The 15680-nt window shown below is 36.1% G+C and overlaps 2 protein-coding genes and 2 long non-coding RNA genes across 5 annotated transcripts; 3 read left to right on the top strand and 1 right to left on the bottom strand.

Moving 5' to 3' along the window:
* Positions 1-1904: 1904 nt before the first annotated feature.
* On the bottom strand, positions 1905-4445 carry Rps13 (ribosomal protein S13). Its single transcript, XM_077414896.1, has 3 exons — positions 4284-4445; positions 3039-3166; positions 1905-2261 (listed from the first exon to the last, which is right to left on the bottom strand). The coding sequence occupies exons 1-3, from the start codon at positions 4304-4306 to the stop codon at positions 1957-1959; spliced, it is 456 nt and encodes a 151-aa protein (XP_077271022.1). The 5' UTR covers positions 4307-4445; the 3' UTR covers positions 1905-1956.
* A 324-nt stretch (positions 4446-4769) lies between these two features.
* Positions 4770-5674, top strand: LOC143902202 (uncharacterized). Its single transcript, XR_013258293.1, has 3 exons — positions 4770-4999; positions 5093-5216; positions 5326-5674. It is a non-coding gene; the product is annotated as an uncharacterized LOC143902202 (long non-coding RNA).
* Positions 5675-6376: 702 nt separating this feature from the next.
* Positions 6377-8978, top strand: LOC143902126 (uncharacterized). The gene is made up of 5 exons (XM_077414830.1): positions 6377-6775; positions 7050-7206; positions 7742-7866; positions 8058-8465; positions 8735-8978. The coding sequence occupies exons 1-5, from the start codon at positions 6592-6594 to the stop codon at positions 8956-8958; spliced, it is 1098 nt and encodes a 365-aa protein (XP_077270956.1). The 5' UTR covers positions 6377-6591; the 3' UTR covers positions 8959-8978.
* A 2864-nt stretch (positions 8979-11842) lies between these two features.
* On the top strand, positions 11843-14495 carry LOC143902180 (uncharacterized). 2 transcript variants are annotated; one of them, XR_013258292.1, is made up of 4 exons: positions 11843-12097; positions 12160-12205; positions 14278-14347; positions 14424-14495. It is a non-coding gene; the product is annotated as an uncharacterized LOC143902180 (long non-coding RNA). The 2 variants fall into 2 exon arrangements; XR_013258291.1 differs by having other exon boundaries at positions 12090-12101.
* The last annotated feature ends 1185 nt before the right edge of the window (positions 14496-15680 follow it).

Here is a 15680-nt window from a genome sequence, read left to right as displayed (position 1 = left end):
TTTTCAGATCATGGACGTACTCAATCAAAGGAAATCGAAGAAGAATCCGATGACGATACCGACAATACCGAGCTCCCCGATGATGAAAATGAAAGTTCATCAGAAATTGAAAGTTTGATTACAGATTATCCAGATGAATAAATTAATATTTTTTATAAATAAAATTAATTGATTTTTTATAAGCGTTGCATAATGTTGTCTACTTTAAAATAGTTTTTTTTAATTACTTTATTTTTTATTATTACATAATTAATTACACATCATTCCACTACTAATAAGCACAAAATCGTTTACGTTTTTCCTTTGGACAAGTAAAATCTTTTTCAATGAGTAATGCGTTAATAATATTTAGAGATACGGCGGGCAACGAGCTACCGGCGCGCTCGTGCAGACGACTTTAAAGGGAGTGCCAGACCAATTTTCCAGCCAGTACAAGTAGCCAGACTTATTTTTTTCTAATTTTATATATTTAAACTACCATCTTGACAAGTTACAGCTTTAATCAAATGATTCTACAAATCGACTTTTTACAACGACTTTGGGAGGATGCCAGACTCATTTTCCAGTGTCAGTTGCATGCCAGACTTCTAAAACATTTCTTTATACAAAAAACAATAAATATATAAAAGCTCAGCACTAATAAAATTCTTCCAACATAAGTGTTTTTTCGACAAGATCAAAGGCGCCGCAACGCCCATTCCAGCGAGACAGCGCAGCCAGACTCTGCATTTCATCAACAACACTATTAAAACAAAAGAAATTACTTTATTCCAAGACTAATCAAATCGCCGACACTTTTGTGTCGCTACCTCCCGGGCTAATACAAAAATAGAAGAAAGTATAAATTTAAGGCTCCTGGATGGTCAGCCGAGAACTCTGCGTTGACGGTGGCGACTGGCGACGTACCGTCGCGGCAGAAATCAGAACTCTCTCCTCTCACTCTCTCCAATGGAGAATTCTGTCTTGTGACATGTTGACAACCTATTTGTTGTGTGCGTGCTATTTCTTTATTATTCGCTCTGTGCTTGTGCTCTAACGTTTAACGTATTCGTGAAAGTCGTAAAATTGGCTGAAAAGTAAGATTTGCATGCGAAAGGAATGTTTTCACCTCCTTTCGATAGTCGTTAAACGGCTGTTTTACTTGTATGTTTAGGCTTCGTTTTATGGCTGTTTGTTTATTGTCAAGAGAAAAGGGTTTGTTTTCGGCCAATTTCGGAAGTGTTCTGAAACGATCTACAGTGATGTTTTATTGAAATGTCTTTTTATTTGAAAATGGCATGCACAACAAAATTGGGTGTTTTCCTCGCCTCGATAGTAAGAATCCAATATGGCCGCGATGACCATCCAGGAGCCTTAAAGTCAACCCCAAACATCGAAGAATTTTTGGCTTGGCAAGATTTCTATTAATTTTTTTTCTAATTTGCATACATTTTGCAAGGCTATTATGTTAATAAAACGCGATTTTAAATTATTTTCGAGTATCCGATAAGAAAAAAATGCGCGCTTATTCATAGATCCTTGATTAATTTTTAATTAATTATTGTGAAAGTCACAAAATGGTAGAGGACTTTTCTATTCAGTTTAATTTAATCTTCTCTACGAAAGGTATTATACCTATTATCAAACACGCTATATACGCATATATAACAGTGCTGTCCAAGGTTTGCAATTCTGGGCATTGATTCGATGTGTCGACATTTATGTCTATAGCCTATACCTTCCTTTTTCTATCTTTATTAAGAAAAAGGCAACATTCAAAAGCACATATCAAGCCAATGCCTAAAATTGCAAATTTTAGACAGCACTGATATATAACGTTAATAATTTGGTAGCATTAAAAAAACGGTAGTATTAGAAAAAAAATTATCATATTAGCGTATTCGTAGTATTAGAAAAAAATTAAATTAGTGTCTCCGGAGTTTATTAAAGCATAATATGTAAATACAATAAACAAAATCAGGCTACAAGAGCACTGGCTGTTGAACTCTCATATTTCCAATTAGGCGGCAGAGATCCCTTTGCTTTATAGTAACGTGCCAACCTGTGAATTCTCGACTCGACGAGAATCAAACGGAATTTGCTGTCTTTATCTTTGCGATTTCGCTCCAGATGCTTGCGCACGGCAACGGCCTTTTTGATCAAGTAGTACAGATCTTCTGGTAGATCGGGGGCCAGGCCCATACTCTTCACGATGCGCAGAATCTTGTTTCCTGTGCGGAATCGCACTTGCGCCACTCCGTGAGAGTCACGAAGGATGACACCTAAAAAAAATATATATATATACATACATACATAGATACATTATACACATATCTTTTTGCCACTTTAACAATTGTTAAATTTGATAATGTTCTACAAATGTCAGTGATGACCTATTGTGAAACGACGAGTTATCGTATTCACATCAAACACCGCTTTTTATCTTGCAAACGTGTTTGGTTAAGGAGATCAAATTAAAGATTCTAAGTTCTCCTGGACAGTTTGCTTTCAGATATACTAGTTCCTCTTAGCAAATTAACAGTTAAGGCTCTTGAGCTTTTTCCGCCATCATGTGAGATCGTGATGTTAGAGGCGAGAAATAACACACTGAGAATTCTTGCGTGCCATTTCTAAGTAAAAAGATATTTGCGTAAAATAACACTTCAGATCACTTAAAAAAATCACTTTAAATTACTTCAAAAATACTCCATAGACTATTATTTTCCCTTGACAGTTAACAAACAGCTGTAAAATGAATGTGATACAAAGCCTAGTCATGTGTCCGCACATAAGCCTGCATTCCTATTACATTCACTTTACGGCTGTTTATTAACTGTCAAGGAAAAGGGATAGATCTCGGAGTATTTTTGAAGTGTGTTGAAAGTGATCTAAGTTATTTTACGCAAATATCTTTTTATTTGGAAATTACACAAGAATTCTCAGCGTCTCATTTCTCGTCTATGACGTCACGATCTCACATGATAGCGAAAAACTCAGAAACCTTAATGTGACTTTTATCTTTTATCACAGTAAAAGCATAAATGGATTATTAAAATTACCAATTTGAGATGGTGTATGTCCTTTCTTGGCTAGTTTATAAATAAGTTCTTTGCAATCCTCCGGCGTCAACTTCAACCAAGTTGGTACGCTTCGTCGGTAGGGAAGTGCTGACTGGGATATACCCTTTCTAAAAGAGATAATCATTAAATAAATTATTTATAAATTTTTGAGTAATATATATCGTATACTCGCAACCCGTCGCGTCGCGTAAAAAAGTCACTGTGTACGCGTGTACTTGGCGCGAGACACTGCCGTGTCTCTTGATAATACTTAAATTCATATATATATATATATATATATATATATATATATATATATATTCTAAATGGTTTATTCTACATAAATTTATATAGAATAAACCATTTAATTATATTATTAGGTTAGGTTAGGTTAGAGGTTAGGTTTATATATAATTAAATTATATATATTATTATATATTATATTATTATTATTATTATTATATGTATATATTAAAAAATTAATATATACATATTATATATATAATTAAATGGTTTATTCTATATAAATTTATGTAGAATAAACCATTTTAGAATCGTGTTTTAAAAAATGATATAACATCTAAGAAATATTTAAAAAGTGGTTTCTCAAAAACACCATCTAGGCAGCAGAGTGACGTCAAATGACATATTAATAACGTCTCTAACGCCAATAAAACGTCATAAAGACGTCTTTAGACGTCATTCAGATACCTGGGCATAAATATTCTAGAAAAATGAATGATAATAAAAAATTAAGCTCTTTATTATCGAAGTGTTCCTCGGCATCTATGGGATGAATTTTTACGCCGTCATACAGTACTCCGCCGTCACAATTAAACCAAACATCTTTGGTGGAAGAGGGGAATATCTTCGCCTGGATGCGAGGAGTACAAGACATATTTAACTTTGGGGTTATCTAGCGCAATTTGCACCGCGTGCACGTGCTAGGTTATGTACTCGGAGAAGCGGTGTGCTCGACCGAGTTCAGACCGAGATCTACGGCGCATGTAAGATGCCAAATCATGAACAAAGTTTGACAGTTATACGCTATAAACTCGACAGATCGGAGGATAATTCATCATTCAAGCGGCAAGAACGGACAACGGAGCTGTAAACACATGGTTGCCGAACGGTCACGCCGTCGGAACATCTCGATTATTGAGAAATCTGGTATCGCGAAAATCGCGAGCATTGTTGCGAACGAAAGATCGCATCGATAATACTTTACAAATATTGTTACGTTACCCGTGCGAGTGCATACGGCCCATCTTGACGGATTTTCTTCAAACAGGAACGACGTGCGCGAAGAAAGGAAATGAAAGGAAACTGCGAGAGAGAGACAATGGCGTGGAATAGCGTCCCATGGAGCGGAATACGCGGAACGGAACGAGCGAACGAGTGTATCACCAATCACGGGATCATCTGATAGAACTCTGTCAAAGATTCCGTCGAAACGGTCCCGTGATTGGGGTGATACGCTCGTTCCGTTTCTGCGTTATCCGCTTCATGGGACGACAGCCTAAAGGCCATCGCACACAAAATTGCATAGGCTGCATGAGCATAGCATAAAACCGCTGGACCAATGAGCATCCAGCATAAAGTCGCCATATTGATTTACATAAGATGGTCATTGGTCCAGCGGTCTTATGCTACGCTTATGCTAAGCTATGCATTTTGTGTGCGATGGCCTTTAAGGGTGCATCCCGATGGAGAAGAAATAGCGGAACGGAACAGTAACGGAAAAGAGATATGGTGGGGGGTTAACCAATCAGAGTAGTTCCGTTTCAATTCCGTTCCGTTATTTAGTGAGTGGGTTCCCCATGGCACGGAGCTGTTACGGAACGGAAAAGAAACGGAAAAATTTCTAACCTATTCTGTCGAAAGTTCGCAAATAAGTGCAGTGGATCGATCGGTTTGCAACATTTTTATTTTTGCAAATAAAGAGCAATATGTCGTCATCGGTAGGTATTACATGTGAAAATAAAATATATATGTTAAAATCCTATGTTAATATGTTAATGCTAATTAATGTGATATATTTTATTAATTTCCAGAAATTCAAATGTGGATATTGTCGCTGGATTGTTTGGTTCGATGAAGACGGAAAACTTTCACATCCTTGCTTAGCAAATCATGCGAATTTAATAATGGATAAAGATCGAAATCTCTTTATAAATGGTACGTATATTTGTGTACAAGAGAGGCAATATATATTCAATATAACTAATGGTTAGAATATGTAAATGATATATAAATTTGTTGTAAAACTAAATCTGTTATTATTTAGATTCTTTAGAAACACACGTCGAGAGTGAGAATAACAGCAATAACGCCGGAGAGACTGGAGACAGTGACGTAGGATTGTCATTGATGATGGGAATAAGATCATCATCTACGTTGAGGTTGTCACTTGTTGATGTGGAAGGAATTAATGCTGTTGCTCTTTGAACAGGACGCTTTGAAAATATCCACATTTGAATTTCTGGAAATTAATGAAATATATCACATTCGGTTAATTAGCATTAACATATTAACATAGGATTTTAACATATATATTTTATTTTCACATGTAATACCTACCGATGACGACATATTGCTCTTTATTTGCAAAAATAAAAATGTTGCAAAGCAATCGATCCACTGCACTTATTTGCGAACTTTCGACAGAATAGGTTAGAAATTTTTCCGTTTCTTTTCCGTTCCGTAACAGCTCCGTGCCATGGGGAACCCACTCACTAAATAACAGAACAGAATTGAAACGGAACTACTCTGATTGGTTAACCCCCCACCATATCTCTTTTCCGTTACTGTTCCGTTCCGCTATTTCTTCTCCATCGGGATGCACCCTAAGGCCATCACACACAAAATTGCATAGGCTGCATAAGCATAGCATAAGACCACTGGACCAATGAGCATCTTATGTAAATCAATATGGCGACTTTATGCTGGATGCTCATTGGTCCAGCGGTCTTATGCTACGCTTATGCTAAGCTATGCATTTTGTGTGCGATGGCCTTAAAGCGGAGAACACACACTTCTACACAACGCATAATGCGTAAGCATAAGAAAACTGATTGGTCCATTTACATGTGCATAAGGAAATAGACCAATCAATTTTCGTATGCTTACGCATTATGCGTTGTGCAGAAGTGTGTGCTCCTCGCTTAAAGGCTGATTTATAGAGGCCGTAACCGTTCAATTAAACCGTAATTTTTAAGAAATTGACCAATCACAGTCGAATGTGAGAAGACTAATCGACTGTGATTGGTCAATTTCTTAAAAATTACGGTTTAAATGAACGGTTATGCTAAGACTCCATACATGCGGTGAGCTCCGGAAAATGCTGCGGTGACCAATCAGGAGCCAGGCGCAGGTCAAGTTCCGGCATGCCGCACCGTACTGCGTTGAGATCAAAATATTTTAATTTTTCCGCACTACCGCACGTCATTCGGCTAGAGTCGAGAACCGTCGGAGATTTTCGGAATTTGGTGAAAACCACTGAATGTTTATAGCTGACGTTGCAGGTTATGTCGTATGAAACCAGCTATCAACCATGGAATCGATCAACGATGAAAATTCGCCAAATGTGGAATATAATTCTGAGAACGTCAATGAACTTATTATTCATTACGTCAGAAGCCTCCCGCAGTTATGGGATTTAAAAAACAAAGAGTATAGAGACAACGTTTTAAAAAAAAAATTGTGGTGTCAGGTAGCTCAGGAACTTAATGTGACTGGTATGTATTGTTTAAAAACATTTCTAGTGTCCCTTAAAAAATGTATTATAAACTTCCTGATCCTTATCGAAGAACACTCATTTTAAAAATACAAATAGAATAAAGTTTTCTTGAGTTTTTATTATAAGTTAAGTCATATTCTTATGACCCAATGCCAGTATTTATCAAAAGAAAATAAAATTACTTCTAGAATTGAAATAATTTATAAATATGTTTTTAGGTATAAAAAAATTTATAATGTTAACAATAATAAAATTATGATAAATTTAAATAGATGAGTTTGTGAAGAACCGATGGAGACAGCTTCGAGATAGGTACCTAAAAGAGAAAAAGAAGTCCGTAACAAAAAGTGGGCAAGCAGCTCATCATTTTTTTCCATGGCCACTTATGGCAAGCTTAAGTTTTTTGTCGGATGTAGTGGAACCTCGCAAGTAAGTTTTACTTTTTTTAAATGTACCCTGGTAACACAATCTGATAGCTCAAATACGTCCCGAAGAAGTGCGCAAGAAAACAGTCCAAAATTGCGACAGAATCTGATGATATCTGTGATTGAACGAGTACTTACTGTACTATTACAGCAGACTGGTGCAATAGTACAGTAAGTACTCGTTCAATCACAGATATTATGCACTTCTGTCACAATTTTGGACTGTTTTCTTGCGCACTTCTTTGGGACGTATCTGAGCTATCAGATTGTGTTACCAGGGTAAAGTTATAATGATTTTGATGTGGTTGATAGCATAACAAAATTCATGACGTTAGTGTCATCCCAGTGAGCAAGAAACATTTCAACTATATTGCAGCAACTTACAACGTTACTGCAATGTAGTTGAAATGTTTCTTGATATTTCTTGCTTACTGGAATTATTATTTGAATGACGATTGTAATTGTCAATTCCTCATTTTCATAAATAGTATGCTTTTACATAAACTAATATAATTTTTGTTTTATAATTTCTTAATTAGAACTGTAACAAACTGCCAAAGTTTTGTCATTGAACGTCCATCATCCATTGATACGTCATCGTCAGCACCATTGGAGACATTTGAAACAGAAGGATATATGCAAAATGACACAGAAGAGTTTCAAGGTAAATTGAACAAAACATATTTGTGTAAATATATATATATATATAATTATAAAGTAATTGTGTATATATACACAATAAAATGTTAACTAAAGTATGTACTACATGAAAAAAAATTTTTTGTAGAAAGTATTTTATGCGTATTATAGTTTTAAACAAGACTTTTATACAACATTTTAAACATTATTTTACAGTGGACTATATGCAGGATACTAATACGAGGCAGGCAGGACAAACACAATTCTGTCCACCGCGTCCGTTAAGTATACTGTCTTGTCGTAATAGTGCCTCGCCTCGTCCTAATAGTGCCTTGTCTCGTCCTAATAGTGCCTTGTCTCGTCCTAATAGTATCTCGCCTAGTCCTAATAGTGCCTCGCCTCGTTCTAATAGTGCCTCGCCTCGTCCTAATAGTGCCTCGCCTCGTCCTAATAGTGCCTCGCCTCGTCCTAATAGTGCCTCGCCTTGTCCGTATAGTGTATCGCTTAATAGTGCTTTGACTCGTCCTCCAAGAGCTCAATCTCGACCTCCGAGCATGTCGCCTCATTCTGAGAGCTATTCTGATAGCCATTCTCAACAAAATCAGACCCAACCTGCAAAACGAGGTAAATTTATTGTATCTCTTTATTTGAAAATAAATCACATTTAAATTATTTAATTAAGTATTTTAAAAAACAGTTTGTGCAGTGCTTCTATCTTACAACTGATTTACTTGAATATCTTATTTATACAATGCATTAGTAAAAAGAGAATAGTTGATTAATGTGCCAAATTTTACTTCACTATGAAATAATAAAGATTATGTATCACATAATTGCGAAAATTTGATATAAATAATAGATATGATATTAATATTTAACTTTTTTTTTTTTAGGAAAAAGGCAATTGACTGAAACGCGTACAGATGCGGTCGATCAGGCAATTTTAAACTTTGTGGAAAAACGAACTTCAACCGACACCATGAATTCAGACGATCTTTTCTATTTGTCTATATCGCGGGATTCACAGCATCTAAACGTAAATGCGAAATTACGTTTAAAGACACTTGTATTACAAGCGCTTTCTCAAGTTGTGGCAGAGGAACAAAATATAACTTGATCGATTGCATTTTTTAAAAATTATGTGTTTTAATCAATTTACCTTATGCCTGTTGCATATACGCTTCCCGTTGAAAGTCAGGTAGCTTATTCCACTGCCAAAGTACGTGACCTTCCTTCATAAAATAGTCTGTGTAGATATTTCGAATTATTTTGGCGTCATTTGCAGAGTTTCTTGATACATTTGGTGCAAAACCTTGAAGTGCACCAAGTGGTTCTCCGTTTCGCCATTGACCAGCTTGTACATTTCCATAGTGATCTTCTACATCTATAAATCCTACTGGAACATATCTTCTCTGACCAGGCAAAACTTTCAGCTCCGCATCTCGAAGCCAATTGTGCAGCACCACACAACTTTTAACTATGCTATCTACAGTTGAAAGTGACGCAACAATTGGTCGTCGAAATATTCTCCACCTGGCTGACATTACCCCAAATGTATTTTCGATTACACGTCTTGCTCTGCTCAAGCGATAATTAAAAATAATTTTTTCTGGACTCAAGTTAGCACCAGGGTATGGTCGCATCAAATTCTTCAATAACGGGAACGCTGCATCACCAACAAATACTGCGGGAAGGCAAGTATTTGTACCCGGTAAGACTTTAGGTGGAGGTAATGGCAGTGTTTCTGTTTCGATGCATCTTCCAAAATCTAGACTTTGAAAAATACCTCCGTCGCTTTCTCTACCAGCAGAACCGATGCTAACATATGTAAAGCGAAGATCAGCATCACAAACTCCCATTAAAACAGTACTGTATGTGCCTTTGTAATTGTAAAAAGCTGATCCCGTATTTTTGAAACATTGTGCAGTAACATGTTTTCCATCAATTGCTCCGATACAATTTGGAAAATTCCATTTATTTTCAAAATCTTCTGCAATTTTAGCCCATGTTTGTACAGTTGGTGGAGGAAGTACTTGAGGCTGTAGTGTCAGCCAAAGCGCTTCCGTTGTTTCGACAATTATTTTTGGCACAGTAGATTTACCTATGCGGTACAGATAATGTAGACTCGCCATACTATCTCCAGATGCAAGGTATCGCAACGTTAATGATAATCGCAGTCCTGGATGCAACGGTTCTCTTGTGCAGTGTACTTTTGTAATAATAGGTTCTACCATTGCTAATAATTGATCAAATTGAAGAGGTGACATGCGATGAAAATTGAAAAAACGCTCTGTGTCAAGTCGAAGTTCAAGCACAAGGTTATTGTAAGCACCTTGAAAATATCGTTCCTCTATTATAGGATGAACCCACCATCGAGGTGTTCTCCGATTAATTTGTTGCCTTTCTTGTCGTCTTCGCCTTCTTCGTAGCAACAATAGCAAGACAAGTTTGTCATTGCAATTCATTTTGATTTTATTATTTATTTTGATTATATTTTTTTATTACTTATTCCAACTTTATTATTTTATTTCAACTATTGTCACTCAAAGTAAATGTTTATAAATAAGATCAATCGTTTATTTCAAAAAGGAAAAATATTGTGTATCCGTTTATTTTAGGTTATACAACTGTCGTTTTTATAGATGTATACACGCAGTATGGTTATTTTATCTGAAAACATCCGCATCTTCGATTTCCGTACGTGGCATGGCGCTAGGCTCTACCGCGTACATGGAGTCGCCTTCCGCATGCGTTTGCCGGAGCTCACCGCATGTATGGAGTCTTAGCATTACGGTCTCTATAAATCAGCCTTAAGACCGCTAAATCAATGAGCATCCAGCATAAAGTCGCCATCAAGAGACACGGTAGTGTCTCGCGCCAAGTACACGCGGAGCGAGACCGACCGTGACTCTTTTACGCGACGCGACGGGTTGCGAGTAGTCGAGATGTTGAGATCTCGATAACGAGTGAACGGATCAAGTTCTAAGTAGGCTTGATCGATAGCTTGGGGTCCAATTAGGGGGGGGGTTTCTCTCATAATATTCCGCTACGTGCCCTACGAGCGGAGGTATTGCGACGCAAAGTCCAAATGTGAAAATTTATTTTTAAGATACGTATACTCCTACTTCTAACGCCGACGTCTGATATGATGACGTCATAATCAGAAACGTTACTTTCACTTTTTCGACGCTGGCGGCGCAGGCATTAAAAAATACACATGTAAACTTTGTATTTAAATATCTTGTATTCCCTTGTTAAATTTAAATAAAATTTTTTAATCTTATAAAATTGTTATCATACATTCTTTTCTAATTGACACAATGTAAAGATTTTTCAAAGTAGTGCAACATTTATTTTTTGAGGCAATATACATGTTCTCTCTGTAATTGGCGCTCTAATTTAAAGAGATATCATTTCTTTTTTGTAATTGTAATAGATCACTTGAAGCGCTACTCTTCTTTTTGATAAGGTAACATAATTTTGTGACGTGTATCACTTGGGTTATAATTTTTCGGAAATAAAGTTACTACTGCTTAGATTTTTTCGAGATTTTTCGAGATATAAAGATCTACCACTTGTTACTTAGGTTTTTTCGAGGTATAATACTACCACTTTCTTTTTTTTAGGTAACAACATATACACTACTATACGTGTACTTGGCGCCTTTTTTTACCTTTTTTTAAAAATATTAATTTACATAAAGCCCCTTGCACAATATGCTAGGCAATAGGCAATAAGAACAGGAAATAGAATTCGGAAATCACCCTAAGGGCCAATTTCACCAACCACAGTTAGCTTAACCGATGGTTAAAGTAGGCAGAATTGACCAATAGAAATGAATTCACCCTGCTTTCTATTGGTCAATCCTGCTAACTTTAACCGTCGGTTAAGCTAACTGTAGTTGGTGAAATTGGCTCTAAAGAGCACAGTTGACGGAAAGTCGACTTCTAAATAGTCGACTTCTAAAAATGGCGGAAAGTCGACTAGTAAAAATCGACTTCTAAATAGTCGACTATAAAAAGACGGAAAATAGTCAAGCGGCGCGTCATGTATTATCAAAATATGGCGGCAAATCTCGAGGAGGCTGGAGGAGCAAATTAAAAGTTTACGCGAGTGCAAGGAATACATGCCGCGAGATAGGACACGATAAGACGTCGTAAAGCGCCGCGCTATCAACCACCGCCACGAAACGTCGTCGTCGTCGTCATCATTGTCTTCCCGTTGACTTCCTCGATTAGATCAGAATGAATTTGACTGTATGTATGTACATATGTTGCAATATGTTTGAAACGGTTGTCTACAACAAGAATTGTTACAGAATGCCGTTACTAACCGACATGGAAGCGAAATTGCTGCGCCAGATAGTTCCCCTGGTAACCATATCCGATAAAAAACGATTAAAAACGGCTATATCTGTATCGTTTTTAATCGTATCTTATCGGTTCTATCGTTGCATATTTAGAAGACAGATAAAACATTAATCGAATCGAATCGGTTTCTATCGTTTTAAGTCCGAATAAGAAAATAACTATACATAATTTTATAGTTATGAATCGTTTTCTATATGTACAATTATTGCCCATCTGAATCAATCGTATATACACGATATAATATGTATCGTTATTTATGGTAATAATTTTACCGTATGCATTAATATGGATATATAAGAATAAAATGATAGACATTTTATCGATATTTATATGACTTAACCGAACCGATACATCTATCGTTTCTTATCAGGATTTTCTGACATACAACTTATCATCTTCTTTATGGCAACAAATCGGTTCGTTTTCTATCGTATATTAATGATATAAATTGAATCGTTTGAAAACCTTCTACTTTGTATATGTTTGTATAAAGTTAAAACGATAGACATCTCGTCGATATTTATACGATTTAACCGAACCGATACATCTATCGTTTCTTATCAGGATTTTCCGACATACAACTTATCATTTTCTGTACGGCAGCAAATCGGTTCGTTTTCTATCGTATATTTATGATATAAATTGAATCGTTTGAAAACCTTCTACTTTGCATATGTTTTTATAAGGTTAAAACGATAGACATCTCGTCGATATATTTATACGACTTAACCGAACCGACACATCTATCGTTTCTTATCAGGATTTTCCGACATACAACTTATCATCTTCTGTACGGCAGCAAATCGGTTTGTTTTCTATCGTATATTAATGATATAGATTGAATCGTTTGAAAACCTTCTACTTTGCATATGTTTTTATAAGGTTAAAACGATAGACATCTCGTCGATATTTATACGACTTAACCGAACCGACACATCTATCGTTTCTTATCAGGATTTTCCGACATACAACTTATCATCTTCGAAAACAAAGTTCGTCAAAGTATTTTTATGTGTGTGTGTGTGTGTGTGTGTGTGAGATTTGTTATTAAGATTAAAATAATAAAATATTTTATTTGTATTTTAGTGCAATTTTAAATAAGACGTTTCTAATGTAAATGTTGTTTTTATTTCTCTAATAAACGTGAAAATTTTGGCCCTTGGCTTCCTGGTGCTGTTGTCGCAAAGGTGGAAGCTTAATTATTTCCCAAAAAAAATGCAGTTCTTTCTTTATCATAGAAAGATCTCTGATACGGTTTATTTTTCTTTTACACGGTTATAATCCGGTGGCATGCAGAGTAGCAAACATCTAAAGATGTTCTGACTGATTTGATATATAGCTGAGAAATTTCAAATTTTTCCAATTTTTTTCTGACAGGGCATCGTAAATAAACGGTTCACTATTAACCATATTAAAAAGACAATTATAGCTACTTTAATACCATTAAAAATTATAGAAACCGATGCACCACTAATAAGAAATTTAGGATGCAAGCCCATGTGTATTGTATCGAGAATTTCTTATAGAGTATCGTGAATAAACGAAACTTCAATTATGTTAAAAACTGATTAAGACCGATATAAAGGTAATAAGAAATTTCCGATAAAATCCCAAGTATTTTGCAACGTGAGTTTCTGATAAAATACCGTAAATAAATGATTCACTAATTATATTAAAAACAATAGAAACTGATATATAGCTGATAAGATATTTACAATAGGATTCCAAGTATTTTGTAACGTGAGTTTCTGATAGAGTACCGTAAATAAACGATTCACTGACCATATTAAAAACGATAGAAACTGATGTGCAGCTGAGAAGACATTTACGATAAGATTCCAAGTATTTTGTAACGTGAGTTTCTGATAGAATACCGTAAATAAACGATTCACTAACCATATTAAAAAAGATAAAAACTGATGTATAGCTGATAAGACATTTACGATAGGATCCCAAGTATTTTGTAACGTGAGTTTCTGATAGAGTACCGTAAATAAACGATTCACTAACCGTATTAAAAACGATAAGAAATTTTTTTATCGTTTTCTATCGGAGATGGTTACCAGGGTCTTGCAGGTATGGCGGATCTAAAAGAAGATCAGGATAAGGCCAAGTGGAAACATGCTTACAGGTTAGGTATGGTGTGTTATTAATTATCATCGATAATTAAGACCTATTGAATGCGACCTCTCCATTCTGAACCATCTTTCAGAACACCATCAGAAATGGAGGAACCTGTGTTCATGCATTCTTCGTGCGTTCTACGGAAAATAAGTTCGGAATAGGTGGTTTATAAAAAGGTGTACGAAACGAATAAGATATATGCGAGGTGTCATGGCGATAAAACCCAAATGATTGCCGAAATTCGCTTCCACGCTATGCCATCTTAGTGAACCATTGGTTGATCCACTGTGATCCACCGCCAAGGTATTTTTATCACATTTGTTGCTTTATAATGTTTTTCCTATTTATTTATAAAGATATTAATCTTCATTATGATAGAATATTATTGTCATTTGTAGATATAATCAAGGAACCGGGAAGATCATTTGCCGCGTGTCTGGTATACGTACATTTGGAAAGGCCGGATAGGCACTACCATCGATGGATATAGAGCATCTGTGGATGGTGTGAAGTGGTTCGCGTATTTCTTCTTGGAGGGTCAAGTGTACCCTAAGCTGAAACGATTTGTTCCATCGCTGCTGACGACACTTGGGAGCATCACCATGGGCTAGGTAAATCGTTATTCTATCTCCTTTCGATTTCACGTTGATTCATCGAATAGATTACATCAATTCAATACGATTTTTTCAAGTTGATACCACGCACTCAAGCAATAGTACAAACGCTGCAGTCGTAGGGAGTCGTGTCCAAATACAAACTGCTATAAATCTGGGGTTTGGATGAAAAATGTGAGATTTTAATTTATAAAATAATATTTAGATATTATCATAGAGTAGACTTCTATACAATACTAGACCGCTGACAGGCATCTCAGCCGTGATGCTTGCCGCCATGTTAGTTTTAGTCAAGATATGCTATACTACAGATTCTATACAAGTGGTTTTTGGAATGTGGCGGGGTTAACAAATAAAGATAAAGTTTTGGAAAAGGCTGGGGGATTGGGACGTAATGGTGTTATGCGAAACGTGGGTGAACGGTAAGGGGTGGGAAAGGATAAAAGAAAAGATGCCGAGAGGTTACGTATGGGAAGTGCAGAAAGCAGGGAGGAAGAGCCGGAAGGGAAAAGCGGTAGGAGGAATGATGGTAGGGGTGAGGGTAGGGATCAAAATGGAAAGAGAAAAGACAAAAAAAGATAAAGAAGGGATAGTATCGATAAAAGTGAAACTTGGAAAAGAGTGGTGGAGGGTAGTAGGAGTATATATAAATAAGGATATGGACGGGAAGTTGGAAGACCTGAAAGAATGGGTGGAGGAGATTGAGATGGGAGTGAGAGTGCTGATAGGGG

Source organism: Temnothorax americanus, unplaced genomic scaffold, assembly GCF_048541705.1.
Source record: "Temnothorax americanus isolate GAGA-0224 unplaced genomic scaffold, ASM4854170v1 Scaffold101, whole genome shotgun sequence".
NCBI lineage: Eukaryota > Metazoa > Arthropoda > Insecta > Hymenoptera > Formicidae > Temnothorax > Temnothorax americanus.
Note: the sequence above shows the minus strand (reverse complement) of the source record. Positions and strands in the feature narration are given on the sequence as shown.

What these genes read in the sequence shown, in the direction of transcription:
- LOC143902126 (XM_077414830.1), top strand. Translation starts at nt 6,592, where the DNA reads ATGGAATCGATCAACGATGAAAATTCGCCAAATGTGGAATATAATTCT. An exon ending in GATGTAGTGGAACCTCGCAA is followed by an intron (nt 7,207 to 7,741) that starts GTAAGTTTTACT and finishes TTTCTTAATTAG; the next exon opens with AACTGTAACAAACTGCCAAA. An exon ending in TGACACAGAAGAGTTTCAAG is followed by an intron (nt 7,867 to 8,057) that starts GTAAATTGAACA and finishes ATTATTTTACAG; the next exon opens with TGGACTATATGCAGGATACT.
- Rps13 (XM_077414896.1), bottom strand. Translation starts at nt 4,306, where the DNA reads ATGGGCCGTATGCACTCGCACGG. An exon ending in GGCCGTATGCACTCGCACGG is followed by an intron (nt 3,167 to 4,283) that starts GTAACGTAACAA and finishes TATCTCTTTTAG; the next exon opens with AAAGGGTATATCCCAGTCAG. An exon ending in ACATACACCATCTCAAATTG is followed by an intron (nt 2,262 to 3,038) that starts GTAATTTTAATA and finishes TATTTTTTTTAG; the next exon opens with GTGTCATCCTTCGTGACTCT.